The 14,438-nt window shown below is 40.4% G+C and overlaps 2 protein-coding genes across 2 annotated transcripts in view; both read right to left on the reverse strand.

Moving 5' to 3' along the window:
• The window catches only part of LOC146981729 (uncharacterized), a 30,299-nt gene that overhangs the window by 14,608 nt on the left and 1,253 nt on the right, over nucleotides 1–14,438 (reverse strand). Inside the window, exons 2-3 of the mRNA XM_085787222.1 lie at nucleotides 13,894–14,394; nucleotides 13,384–13,797 (exon numbers count right to left, since the gene is read on the reverse strand). Of these exons, the coding sequence (XP_085643348.1) occupies nucleotides 13,384–13,797; nucleotides 13,894–14,394 (915 nt within the window). The remainder of the gene's footprint in view (nucleotides 1–13,383; nucleotides 13,798–13,893; nucleotides 14,395–14,438) is intronic.
• Nucleotides 10,679–13,313, reverse strand: LOC146981730 (E3 ubiquitin-protein ligase NEURL3-like). Its single transcript, XM_085788192.1, has 3 exons — nucleotides 12,607–13,313; nucleotides 12,366–12,509; nucleotides 10,679–11,231 (listed from the first exon to the last, which is right to left on the reverse strand). Exons 1-3 carry the CDS (start codon nucleotides 13,151–13,153, stop codon nucleotides 11,092–11,094), a joined length of 831 nt encoding a protein of 276 aa, XP_085644318.1. The 5' UTR covers nucleotides 13,154–13,313; the 3' UTR covers nucleotides 10,679–11,091.

A 14,438-nucleotide genomic window follows, 5' to 3' on the forward strand; every position in this document is an offset into this window, starting at 1 on the left:
AGCCAAAAGGAGAAGTGCTACTGCTTTCCTTTTATAAATCCAGTGTCATCAGCTGCATTTCTGTAACAGCAGTGCACAATTGAAGCCCCCAGGGAAGTTCATGCGACAGCTCCCACTCCTATTCTTCCTTGTCCGGAGATATGAGTGTGCAGACGTCTGCTGGATTTCTTCAGCCTGAGTCCAGAAGCAGCTCTCAGCTCTGCCATCCAAGATAAATATTTAACAGGTTGGCTGCCTGCAAGATCAGAAACCAAAGGTCACATCTGTCCTCTTCTTCGTCTTCTGTAGTCCACCTTGGCACTCGACCCAGGGAGTGTCATGCAACAGATCCACAGAGACACCTTAGACAAAAATCTGACGAGCAAGAAACATGCAACTGACAGATACTGGAAGACATATTTACTATCTCAAACTTTGCCTTCACTGGTCATATGGAGTACTATATCATAATGTTTATTTTGTTTTGTTTTGTGGAAACCTGGAAATAATTTTCTACCATTTCTGAAAAACCAGTGAACAAGATACACTTTGCCAAAATATTCTCTCATTTCACAGAATTGATCATTTAATAACCACTCAAATGATAAGCAGTACCACACTGCCTCCCAGAGGCTCCACAGGAGAACCACTGTGTGGAGTTTGTATTTTAGCAGATGAACCAACAGATGTCGCCAGAATCTCAAAGATGCCACCACCAGGCCATAGAAATAGTGTCAAAGCGCAAGCTGTCATAAAGCAATCTGCAAATAAACTAATGCTCCTACACATATTATCAACATGTATCATAATAAACAATAAAGTGGACAATAAAGTCTTTCTATTATATTCTAATAAATACTGCAATACGTATGTCCAGTAGATTAAATATATATTAGACTTCAAATGTATGTGCAAATGTATGACATTACCACCAATATACTTGAATATACCACCAACATAGATGAAAACTGCTAACAGAATGAACTTCAATCTGTCCAATTTTAGACATATTAGAAATAACTTAAAGCGTAATCAGCAAATACGTATTTTAATGCTGGGCACTGTCCTGCAAAACCACTCAAAAATCCGTTGAAGCGGCATAAAACAAGCTCTAAAAGTTTTTTTAGATAAAAAAACAACAACTATGTATCATCACTGTAATATTCTGAAGAAGCATGATTTATTGAATTGCGAGAACATGATAAAATACGCTAACCCTAACCCCTAACTCTAACTCAACATTGGTATTTAAAATCCTGCCAACATTGGTATCTCTTATTGAAAACAGACCAGATAAGCAACCCCATGTGATCTGTACACTTGTGCAATGGGTACTGTGCAATTTAACTAGCACTTTAATACACTTTGAAAGCGAGCAACGTGCAGTAACAACAGGATGTGCATTAGGGAAGTGTGCAATTCTCTAAGCACTTGAAGACCAAATGAAATCGGGCAGCATGCAATAATATCAGCACTGAACACTTCAACTAGCACCAGTATATTAGCACCTTGCACTTTAACATTTCACTTACTCAAAATGGAAGATGTTATTAACATTTATCTTATTGTTGCCTTTTTCTATTAACACCAACCTGCCAGTGGGACTGAACACGGAAATCAGCCTTTTATGCATATTTACATGGAAATGTTCGTTGATATGCATGTCTGTTATATGTATGTTGACACAACACACACAGTTATAAAACTGGAATGTATACCAACTTCATGAGGGTTATAATGAAGAAACAGAGTTCCTTCTTCGTGGTCCAATCATGTGGATCAAACTGCAAAACAATGAGCATAAGAAGGTCAAAACAACAGTAAGTTGCTAAATGGTGTTTCTGGTGTATCACAAATTCCTGCACAAGATGCTCTCCCATAGAATTATTTTTTTCTTTAATATTGATTGCTGAGTTGATATTAATAGTGATCATGTAGGGTTTCCGTGGCTACACAATTTCAGACCTCTCAGGTAGACAGCATTTTCAGAGAGAAATCATACACTTTAATTTCAGTTTATTATTGGGTTAAGGTTTTACACGTGCAATGTCAAGTTAATTTTAAAAAAAGTTACGGTGATGCACAGAAAATTAACCTTGTGGCAAATGTGTAGAGCAAATCGTGTTTTTTTATTCATGGTCCACAACAGCAGGCTGAGGTCAAAACTTGTTATGAGCTTGATCTGTTGTAGCTTGTCTCATGAAGGGTGAACTCCTTGGATAGCCAACATGTTATCAGCAGGCAAACCACAATGGTGATCTAACAGGGTATTTCAGGATTTGTTTTCAGTCTGGAAGATAAAATCTGTACTGTTTATCGAACACAAGGAAAGATTCAAATTCATTAAAAAAAACCTACATGTAGCAGACAAGCAAACATTTGGTAATGTGACATTCTTTCACATTGACCAAAAGCTTTTGATGTCCATTTCTTGCAGCTATATTTGGTTTCCACAGTCAAACTGCAAACGCATGACTGTATTTTGTTTAATCTGAAATGGATTAATCATTTGCTTCTTATTGATTCTAAAAAAGTCATAATGAAACTGGCTGATCTTTCTCTTTTGAAAAGTCATATAAAAATAAGCAAAGGTTAATTACTGTAACATAAAGCAGTCCCACTAAAAGCAAAATCATAATAAGTCACAAGCTAGTTTAATGCTATTTAACATACAAAATAAAGTCAATACTCTGGTTCACTGTCTTTACAAAAACATAATCAACATTGACATCATGACTCCTGGCTGGGTTTCAGGAAGGGAACAGTAGCCACACTGTTATATCTGGGCATTCTGGTTGACAATAAGCTTACTTCCACTCAAGTGGACGCAGTGTGCAAGAAAGCACATCAGCGTATGTATTTTTATCGTAAACTTCAGAATTTTAATGTGGACAACACTTTTATGCAAATATTTTATCCTTGTTTTATTGAGTCTGTGCTCACATTCTCTTTTATCTGCTGGTATGGCTCAATCAGCATCAAGAACAAAAATCGACTGCAAGGGCTCATTAAAATTTGCAGCAAAATTGCAGGCGTGAGTCTAAACCAGCTTAACGAACATCAGGACCTTGAAGAAAGCCTGTGCTGTACAGGGTGATCAGAGCCACCCACTCTTCAAGGAGTTCACTCTGCTCCCCTCTGGCAGAAGATATGTTGTCCCAAGGTGTAAATAGGCTGAAAAATTCATTTGTCCCTGTTGCCACTGGACTCCTAAATGATTTTATGAAGTGATTGTTGTACCTGCCTGCACTTTTATCCATTGTTGTTGTTTTTTTGGTTTCTTTTTTGTTTGTTTGTTTGTTTGTTATCTGTTTCTTGCTGCTTGCTGCAAAACAAATTGCCCCCAGGGGATAATAAAGATATCTTTGACTTTGACACCAAACCTTATCAACCACTGGGCTGCCCGAGGACACACCAATGGTTTCTCTTAGTGTGTTGTTTATCACAATATCCAAATTTATTGAAGCCTCGGCTGTCGATGTTCAGACATCATCATCAACATCAGGTGATGTAGGTGCAGGATGTTCGTGTGCAAATCAGCCCCATTTTGTCTGAGCTTGTAGCAACAAATACATTTAGAAACGTTAAACCATTTGAAAAATGGATGGATGGATGGATGGATGTGTCCAGGAAGACAAGGTTCACTCCTTCTAGTGAGGGAGACCTGGGTTTTTGACACTGCTGTCTGTATACTGGAGCTCTTTTAAATCAGTGCATTCAAAATGTGATACAGACCAGTTACATGTGTCTGCCATGAAATGGCACAGCTGTTATCTCTGCAACACAAACAGAAAATGCATGGTTTAGTTTCAAACACAAGGAGTGAAATGTGTATGTGTGTGTGTGCTGTGCAGTACTTGTGTAGGCAAGTTGTGCAGGTGAGTGCGGGCTGAGCAGTGAGGTCTCCTCAGTGCAGACCTAGGCTACTGAAATTCAAAGAAAACATAAAAAATACTACTAAAATTTTGGTTGGAGTAGGTTAACATATATCATTGTTTTTAAAACTAACCCAGACAAAGTTTGATGAGTTTAACTACAAAGTAGGCAATGCTATCACAAAAATAAATGAAGTAAAATATATATATACTTCCTTGCCTCAAAATTATTTTTTTCCTTCTAAAAAATTGTCTGTCTGCCACAAGGTGCTACTTTCTTGCTACTGAAAGTGTTAGAACTGCCCCCTGTCTCCCCTCTACTTTGTGTGTCTTCTTGTTACTGGTTTGGACATACAGTACATGTTGCCACCTCTTGAAACCCAGAACTTTAACTCTGAACAGTAGCATCCATGTGCAGGAGCTTCCCAGTGCCCGGGGCGCTCAGTGAGGTTTGGGGTGGCCAGGCAGAGGACAGTTTAGAGATCTGATCAGATGGGGGCGAGGCACAATATGTTGCAGGAGTGTGGCTCAACAGCTGCAAGAAAACAAAAACAAATTTGTGAATCTTGATATGCAATCATGTTTTCATATTTCAGTGAATGATTTGTTCAGTCCAAACTTGGCTACAGACTACTGTATCTATCTACTGCACTGCAGTAATCAAGCAGTTTTTGCAGAATTTGAGAATAGAGCAGTTGAAAATTGACGATTTTCCTCTCTTCTGCACATTTCTTTACATATAATACGAAATTGTGAAATGAACTACCATCAGTGGTAAGTCCATCTACTCGCTCACAAACTCTGTTGTTAATAAATGACATACAAGGTCAGATTATGAATACATTGCCCATGTTTTCTCTGTATCTTGACTTTAAACAACTTAGTTTCATTGTTTTATTATACTGTAGCAATGAAATTATAACAACCAACTATAAAATTGGAAGCAGTAATAATGAAACAGAGCAATTATCTTAGATGTGACTCATACACCTGTGATAGGACTGTAAACCTACTACTGTCCGATAGCTGTTTACTCTCACCTGCACATTTCCCGTAAACCGCAGCCTGTGGTTTCTGTTCTTCTCTTCTCAATTATGATACACTTTACAGTAAAAGGCACAGATCACAAATACCCTCTCCCCCCATGCTAATCCTCCGCTTCTTCATTTGCTAATCAACTGCTTTACTGTACTCATAATGGAAGAAATATAACTGCATTTTTATAAATATACTGTATATCCATCCCAAAGCCTGTCAATGTAGGTTTGAATACACTTGCATAATATACAGTACTGTACAAAATTTTTAGGCAGGCGTGAAAAAATGCTGTTAAGTCAGAATGCTTATCCATCATGCTGACTGGACCCAAATTTATTCCCAACAACCCCAAACATTCAGCCAGTGTCATTTGGAACCAGCATCAGCATAAAGAAGAACAACAAGTCCTGGAAGTGATGGTGATGGTGATGGTGATGGTGATGGTGATGGTGATGGTGTGCCTTGGCCTAGACCTAGGCTACTGAAATTCAAAGAAAACATATAAATACTAGTAAAATTTTGTTGTTACAACTATCCCAGTTTGATGAGTTTAAAGCAGGCAATGCTATCACAAAAATAAATGAAGTAAAATATATATACTTCCTTGCCTCAAAATTAGTTTTTTCCTTCTAAAATTTGTCTATGTCTGCCACAAGGTGCTACTTTCTTGTTACTTGTTCCTCTACTTTGTGTGTCCTCTTGTTACTGGTTTGGACATACAGTACATGTTGCCTCTTGAAACCCAGAACTTTAACTCTGAACAGTAGCATCCATGTGCAGGAGCGTCCCAGTGCCTGGGGCGCTCAGTGAGGTTTGGGGTGGCCAGGCAGAGGACAGTTTAGAGGTCTGCTCAGATGGGGGCGAGGCACAATATGTTGCAGGAGTGTGGCTCAACAGCTGCAAGAAAACAAAAACAAATTTGTGAATCTTGATATGCAATCATATTTTCATATTCCAGTGAATTATTTGTTCAGTCCAAACTTGGGGATTATATCACCACAACAATATGCATTTGTAACAGGAAAACAACAAGAAGACAAAGACTACTGTATCTATCTACTGCACTGCAGTAATCAAGCAGTTTTTGCAGAATTTGAGAATAGAGCAGTTGAAAATTGACGATTTTCCTCTCTTCTGCACATTTCTTTACATATAATACTACGGTATTAATGAAAATTGTGAAATGAACTACCATCAGTGGTAAGTCCATCTACTCGCTCACAAACTCTGTTGTTAATAAATGACATACAAGGTCAGATTATGAATACATTGCCCATGTATTCTCTGTATCTTGACTTTAAACAACTTAGTTTCATTGTTTTATTATACTGTAGCAATGAAATTATAACAACCAACTATAAAATTGGAAGCAGTAATAATGAAACAGAGCAATTATCTTAGATGTGACTCATACACCTGTGATAGGACTGTAAACCTACTACTGTCCGATAGCCGTTTACTCTCACCTGCACATTTCCCGTAAACCGCAGCCTGTGGTTTCTGTTCTTCTCTTCTCGATTACTTTACAGTAAAAGGCACAGATCACAAATACCCTCTCCCCCCATGCTAATCCTCCACTTCTTCATTTGCTAATCAACTGCTTTACTGTACTCATAATGAAAGAAATATAACTGCATTTTTATAAATATACTGTATATCCATCCCAAAGCCTGTCAATGTAGGTTTGAATACACTTGCATAATATACAGTACTGCGCAAAATATTTAGGCAGACGTGAAAAAATGCTGTTAAGTCAGAATGCTTATCCATCATGCTGACTGGACCCAAATTTATTCCCAACAACCCCAAACATTCAGCCAGTGTCATTTAGAACCAGCATCAGCATAAAGAAGAACAACAAGCCCTGGAAGTGATGGTGTGGTCTTTGAAAGCATTCAGCTTTTTTTTCCACACCTGCCTAAAACCTTTGCACAGTACTGCACATTAAATACATAAATTGCCATTTTTGATTGCAAAAAGTAGTAAATAAAAAAAGCATAAAGGTATTTAATAGATAGATAAGATAAAATATATGCAAATGCAATTTTCTATGCACATATGAGATGGCAACGTAGGGTATCCCTCTAAATAGGATAAAGGTATTTAACTTGAAACTTGGAACTTGAAAACAAGAATAAATAACATCAAAACATCCAGGATTAGACACAATCTACAAGCCCAGTACCAAAAAACCAACAGACAGGTGAAAAGGCGATAAAGGAGGGATAAGAGCCTACCTGGAGGAACTGGCAAGCGCAGCCGAAGAAGCAGCCTCCCATAACCAACAAGGAACAGTCTACAAAATCACCAACCTGATACGCGGAAGAAAATTCAGAAACAATGAGCATACCAGAGGTAAACAAGGACAACTACTTACCACGGTAAAAGAACAAGAAGATCGCTGGACAGAACACTTTAAAGAGATCCTCAACAGAGATCCCCCAATACACTCATTAGAAATACAGGAAGCTCCAGAAGACCTAGACATCAGTACCAACCCACCAACAAAAATGGAAATCATCCAAGCTATTCAAGCTTTGAAAAATGGAAAGTCCCCAGGCGCTGACAACCTAAACGCAGAACTCTTTAAAGCAGATACAGAAGTAGCTGCAAACATCCTCCTTTGACTGTACATCAACATCTGGATGGAAGGGAAGATACCAACTGATTGGACAAAAGGATCGTTGCAAAGAAAGGCACATTATCTGACTGCAACAACTGGAGGGGCATTACACTTCTGTTCCCAGAAAAATATTCAGCAAAATCATTATACATCAAATAACAGCTGTCGACAAAACATTTAGAAATGAACAAGCTGGTTTTAGGAAAGGAAAGGGATGTGTTGACCAGATCTTCACTCTCAGAAACATCACTGAGCAGTGCAGTGAATGGTAACGACAGCTTTACATTAACTTCATTGATCAATGCTTTTGACAGCATCCATCGTGATAGTCTCTGGAAGATTATGAGAAGTTATGGCATCTTAAAACTTATAAGTAAATCTGGAAATCAAGCCAATACAAAACTAAAACAAAACTCAGGATATACCAAAGCTGTATATTGTCAACGCTACTGTACGGTGCTGGAAGACCACAGAAAGTGACATACACAAACTATCCACATTTCACACATCATGCCTGCGCAAAATCCTACATACATTCTGGCCCAAGACCATCTCAAACAATAAACATCTACAACATGTACAACATAATCACTAGTGGGTGTCCTTGTCCCCCATACACACCAGACACTGGTCATCATAAAGTGTTCATCTATGATCAGAAGAGAGGAATCTTTACTGTGAGGCTGACAACATCAACTCAAACACAATGACGTATAAATGCATGTGTGAAATGTGGATACATTTCACACATATTGCCTGCACAAAATCCTACATACATTCTGGCCCAAGACCATCTCAAACAATAAACATCTACAACATGTACAACATAATCACTAGGCAAAGATGGTCCTGGATTGGCCATGTCCTCAGGATGGACACCAACGCTACCCCAAGAGTCGCTTTACATTGGACCCCAGAAGGCAAAAGAAAGAAAGGGAGGCCTAAAATGACATGGCATAGGACCGTAAAGAAGGAACTCCAACAGCACCACCAGAGCTGGGAAACCATCGAGAAGATGGCCAAAGACAGACAGAAGTGGAGGGACTTTGTTGCTGCCCTATGCGCCAGCCGACGTAATGGGGATAAGTAAGTAAGTGAGTAAATGTTATATACGTATATATATATAGTACGGAAGCCCTAAAGGGCCAGGTCCGTAATATAGCTATTATATAGGCTATATTATATATCAGAAGAGAGGAATCTTTACTGCGAGGCTGACAACATCAACTCAAACGCAATGACGTATAAATGAGCAAAACACTAAAATTGGAGGGGATGTGGTTAGAATGACTTTTTTCTTGCTGGGTCGTTCATGTCACTTTTTACACAACAGTTTAAGAGGAGCTTGGGACATAGGACGACACAGGTGAACGCATGGACAGCATAGAGGCAGTACACATATGAGTTGCACAGGTGGTCACATGGACAACATGGAGACAATACTAATAATAATACAGACAAAGTTCAGACTAAATGGGGCTGATCTTGTTGAGCTTATCAACTTCAGGTAAGGCGTAGCATTCAAGAGCAGGATGTTTTTGTGCAAATCAGCCCCATTTAGTCTGAGCTTGTTGCAGCAAATACAAGTGGCGTTAAATCATTCAATCTTTTTAAAAAATGTTTTTCTTTTGCTGCATGTTGAATACTCTGCAAACAAGTAGCCTACATACCAACAAGAAAAGCAGGCTGTAAAGTAAACATGGCAGTAGTGGTGACGGTGAACCTACCCAGGAGGGAAACAGAGCATGTCTGTCTATAGATGTCTACCATGGCCCACAGTAGCTGACTGAGGTCCACTACTGTTAGTAGGTTGTGCTGTGTGCAATTGTTGCTCTCAACACACACAAATACATGAAGTATTTTCTCTTTAACAGTTAATGCTGAGAGTTGACATTGTGATTGTGAAAGATGTGTCTGTTTTCATGAAGACAGCTCATTCAAGTCCAGACTGACGCAACTGTCAACATCGAGTGAGGCAGGACATGGAGACACATTCAGTGTCAGAGAGAAATAATATAGTTTTATTCAGGTTATCATTGAAAAAATGTAGTTTGATGCATAGAAAATGAACCAAAACGTTAAGTAACCTAATAGAGCTGCTGCAGCTTGTCATGTAATGTGTAAACTCCATGAATGCATGTTGCAGATATGCAAACAATGAGGGTGACCCACCAAAAAAAAATCTGCACAGTTTGTCAAACTGTATGAGAGATCCAACATGTATATTTAAACCTTCATGTAGTAGAAACACAAACATATGTGCACATGTGGAACTGTTTCACTTTTGCATTACAGTAAGTAAATAATTTACAAAAAGCTTTTGATGCTCATTTCTTGCACAAGCGAATGCATTTGCAAGGTCAAACTGCAAGCACGTGACTGTACTGTATTTAGGCTTTAGTGTCTTTAATCATTCACTTCACAGTGATAAGACTGTAAACAAGTCATAATGAAACTAGCTGATGTTGTACTTTCACATTTAATGAAGAAAGAAAACACGCACTCTCAAAAAAGAAGAAAGAAGTCTGGCGGTAACCCATTTTGTATCCTTCAACTGAGACTAAATTATTCTAGACCTAATCAGAAAAAAATAAAATGGTCTTTTTGCCTAGCACGTTTCATTTAATAGATTTATTAATTGTAAGATTACAGTTTGTACGAGAACTGTGTATAAGCTTGTATTAAAAGTTTGTAACGAAGGACACATGAGTGTTGCTGGCTTTCTTGTTTGTACTTTCACATTTGAACATGTTTTACATGTTTGTGAACTGTCACAAGAATAAGGATCGGCAGCTGCAGGTTTAAACTCCTCTGATGTGTATCTGCAGTATGGATCATTGCAGATATTGATATTTTATATAAATTGCTTACATTAATTTTAAAAATTACAAATCAACAAGATAGCATTTTCAAAATCTACTCAGTAACACCCTCTTATTTTGAGGTTTCATTCATGACCTTGTAAGAGAACAGAAAACTAAACAATATCCGATGTTGAACAAATCAGTGAGTGGAACATGAATGGAAATTGTATTCCATTGTCAAGTACTTTCATGAATTATAATAATCTCATTTAATAAATCATGTTAAGGGATGAGTATCAACTTAATAAGTGAATAGATGTAGGAAGGAAGGAATTGAATTAGTAGAAAGTAGACTTGCGTGATGTTTACGGGGTTTATTTTCACAGACATTTTCATAATTAAACAATACAAAACATAATATTCATACAAACTTTAACTTTACAAAGATTACAAGATTTACAACCCTGAGGGGAAATATAATACAATATATTACATTATTTACATTTGAACATTATGGTAAGTGCAAAAAATATCACAGGTTGTCCTCATTAGCAGCACAATATTCACTTATCAAGGAAGAAAGAGTGAGAAAAGCAGCACTAGGTTTCAGGGAGGGACACTGTGGACGTACTCCAAGCTTTTCTGCACAGGAAGGTGCCATTCACAGCATTATATATTATTATATAGTATATATATATTTTTTTTAACAGTCAGTCAATACGTTTCTGGTGTGTTGGGGCTTAGGCACACGTCTGCCCTCCACTGATGGTGCTCACATCTCTTCTCGACACAGAGGGCAGGTACCAGATTCCACCAGGACTCTGAGGTAGCAGCTCTCACATAAACACCGGTGGCTACAAGGCAGAAGAACCATGTCGACCTCTTCATCCAAACACGCCACACAACGGGTTTCTATAATCAGAAGAGAGGAAATCTTTATTGCATCTGACAACTCCAACACAAACACAATGACACCCTCCTCCTCTGTGGTCACACATATGCAATTAGAACTAATTTGACCAGAAGGATTCTTCTAACCTGCTGGGTCGCTTATGTAGAAACTGAAGACTGAGAGATCAGACATTGAACTGCTGAGGCTTTCAACATCAGTTGAGGTGAGGCGTCTACGTACAGGTGCAGGACAGGATCTTTTGGTGAAGCCCCCCACCATTTTCTGTGATCCTGCAGCAATGAAAAAGAGAGAGGTTAAATCATTTGATCTTTTTTTAAAGCAGTCGTTCAAACCAGTGCATCATTAGTTTATGTTAGTAAATTTACCCAGGAGGAAAACGGAGCTTGTCTGTCCGTAGATGTCTATCATGGCCCACAGTGGCTTGCTGAGGTCCACTCCTTCTAGTACTTTGCGTTTCTCGTTGCTGGTTTGGACGTATATGCTGCCGTCTTTTGAAACCCAGAACATTAACTCTGAACCAGCTTGGCAGTAGTATTCAGGCACAGCAATAGCCCAGTGCCCAGGTCGGTCAGTGAGGTCTGGGATGGCCAAGCAAGGCAGAGGTAGGGATCTGGCTGAGGGCGGCACATTGGTGAAACCCACACGCAGACCTCTGGTCCGCCCCAATACATCTCTCTCCACCCTGAGATGAACCTTCTCGTGGATCTTCACTGGGCGGTTGCTGAACACCACGCCATTCCTGAACGTGCCCTCTCTCCTCTCTGCGATTTGACAGCCCTCTCTCAGGGTGACTGCGCTTCCCACAGCCTTGTTGTGGAAGGTCAGAGGGCCGAGGCACAATGAGCTGCAGGAGTGTCGCTCACCAGCTGCAAGAAAACAAAACCAAAACTGTGAATCTTGATGTTCAATCATATTTAGTGAATTCTTTTTCAGTTCAAACTTGGGGGTTATATCTACACAACAACAACATACAATAACAAACAGGAAGGCAGAGATTAAACAACTAGATCATATGTTTTACTACAGCACTGAACTTGCAGCTGACAACTCCAACACAAACACAATGATACCCTCCTCCTCTGTGGTCACAAATATGCAATTAGAACTAATTTGACCAGAAGGATTCTTCTAACCTGCTGGGTCGCTCATGTAGAAACTGAAGACTGAGAGATCAGACATTGAACTGCTGAGGCTTTCAACATCAGTTGAGGTGAGGCGTCTACGTACAGGTGCAGGACAGGATCTTTTGGTGAAGCCCCCCACCATTTTCTGTGATCCTGCAGCAATGAAAAGGAGAGAGGTTAAATTATTTGATCTTTTTTTTAAAGCGGTTGTTCAAACCAGTGCATCATTAGTTTATGTGAGTAAATTTACCCAGGAGGAAAATGGAGCTTGTCTGTCCGTAGATGTCTATCATGGCCCACAGTGGCTGGCTGAGGTCCACTCCTTCTAGTACTTTGTGTTTGTCGTTGCTGGTTTGGACGTATATGCTGCCGTCTTTTGAAACCCAGAACATTAACTCTGAACCAGCTTGGCAGTAGTATTCAGGCACAGCAATAGCCCAGTGCCCGGGTTGCTCAGTGAGGTTTGGGATGGCCAAGCAAGGCAGAGGTAGGGATCTGGCTGAGGGCGGCACATTGGTGAAGCCCACACGCAGACCTCCTGTCCCCCCCAAAACATCTTTCTCCACTCTGAGATGAACCTTCTCGTGGATCTTCACGGCACGGTTGCTGAACACCACGCCGTTCCTGAACGTGCCCTCTCTCCTCTCTGCGATGTGACAGCCCTCTCTCAGGGTGACTGCGCTTCCCACAGCCTTGTTGTGGAAGGTCAGAGGGCCGAGGCACAATGAGCTGCAGGAGTGTGGCTCACCAGCTGCAAGAAAACAAAACCAAAACTGTGAATCTTGATGTTCAATCATATTTACCTATTTCAGTGAATTATTTTTTAGTTCAAACTTGGGGGTTATATCTATACAACAACAACAGCATACAATAACAAACAGGAAGGCAGAGATTAAACAACTAGATCATGTTTTACTACAGCACTGAACTTGCAGCTGACAACTCCAACACAAACACAAGACACCCTCCTCCTCTGTGGTCACAAATATGCAATTAGAACTAATTTGACCAGAAGGATTCTTCTAACCTGCTGGGTCGCTCATGTCGAAACTGAAGACTGAGAGATCAGCCAATGAACTGCTGAGGCTTTCAACATCAGTTGAGGTGAGGCGTCTATGTACAGGTGCAGGTGCAGGTACAGGTACAGGTGCAGGTACAGGTGCAGGTGCAGGTGCAGGTACAGGTGCAGGTGCAGGTGCAGGTACAGGTGCAGGTGCAGGTACAGATGCAGGTGCAGGTACAGGTGCAGGTACAGATGCAGGTACAGGTGCAGGTACAGGTGCAGGTGCAGGTGTAGGTACAGGTGCAGGTGCAGGTGCAGGTACAGATGCAGGTACAGGTGCAGGTACAGATGCAGGTGCAGGTACAGGTACAGGTACAGATGCAGGTGCAGGTGCAGGACAGGATCTTCTGGTGAAAGGCCCCATTGTTTTCTGTGATCCTGCAGCAATGAAAAAGAGAGTGGTTAAATTATTTGATCTTTATTTAAAGCAGTCGTTCAAACCAGTACATCATTAGTTTATGTTAGTAAATTTACCCAGGAGGAAAATGGAGCTTGTCTGTCCGTAGATGTCTATCATGGCCCACAGTGGCTTGCTGAGGTCCACTCCTTCTAGTACTTCGCGTTTCTCGTTGCTGGTTTGGACGTATATGCTGCCGTCTTTTGAAACCCAGAACTTTAACTCTGAACCAGCTTGGCAGTAGTATTCATGCACAGGTGCAGCCCAGTGCCCAGGTTGCTCAGTGAGGTTTGGGATGGCCAAACAAGGCAGAGGTAGGGATCTGGCTGAGGGCGGCACATTGGTGAAGCCCACATGCAGACCTCCTGTCCACCGCAATACATCTTTCTCCACCCTGAGATGAACCTTCTCGTGGATCTTCACGGGGCGGTTGCTGAACACCACGCCGTTCTTGAACGTGCCCTCTCTCCTCTCTGCGATGTGACAGCCCTCTCTCAGGGTGACTGCGCTTCCCACAGCCTTGTTGTGGAAGGTCAGAGGGCCGAGGCACAATGAGCTGCAGGAGTGTGGCTCACCAGCTGCAAGAAAACAAAACCAAAACTGTGAATCTTGATGTTGATGT

The sequence above is a fragment of the Trachurus japonicus genome, chromosome 9 (genome assembly GCF_045865225.1).
Source record: "Trachurus japonicus isolate A0001 chromosome 9, Traja_1.0".
Classification (NCBI taxonomy): Eukaryota; Metazoa; Chordata; class Actinopteri; order Carangiformes; family Carangidae; genus Trachurus; species Trachurus japonicus.

Bases quoted from the DNA above. Each gene is read 5' to 3' on its own strand.
- LOC146981730 (XM_085788192.1), bottom strand. From the start codon at position 13,153: ATGATTGAACATCAAGATTCACAGTTTTGGTTTTGTTTTCTTGCAGCT. The intron at 12,510-12,606 runs GTAAATTTACTC...TCATTGCTGCAG, and splicing joins AAGCTCCATTTTCCTCCTGG to GATCACAGAAAATGGTGGGG. The intron at 11,232-12,365 runs GTTAGAAGAATC...TTCTGATTATAG, and splicing joins CTACATGAGCGACCCAGCAG to AAACCCGTTGTGTGGCGTGT.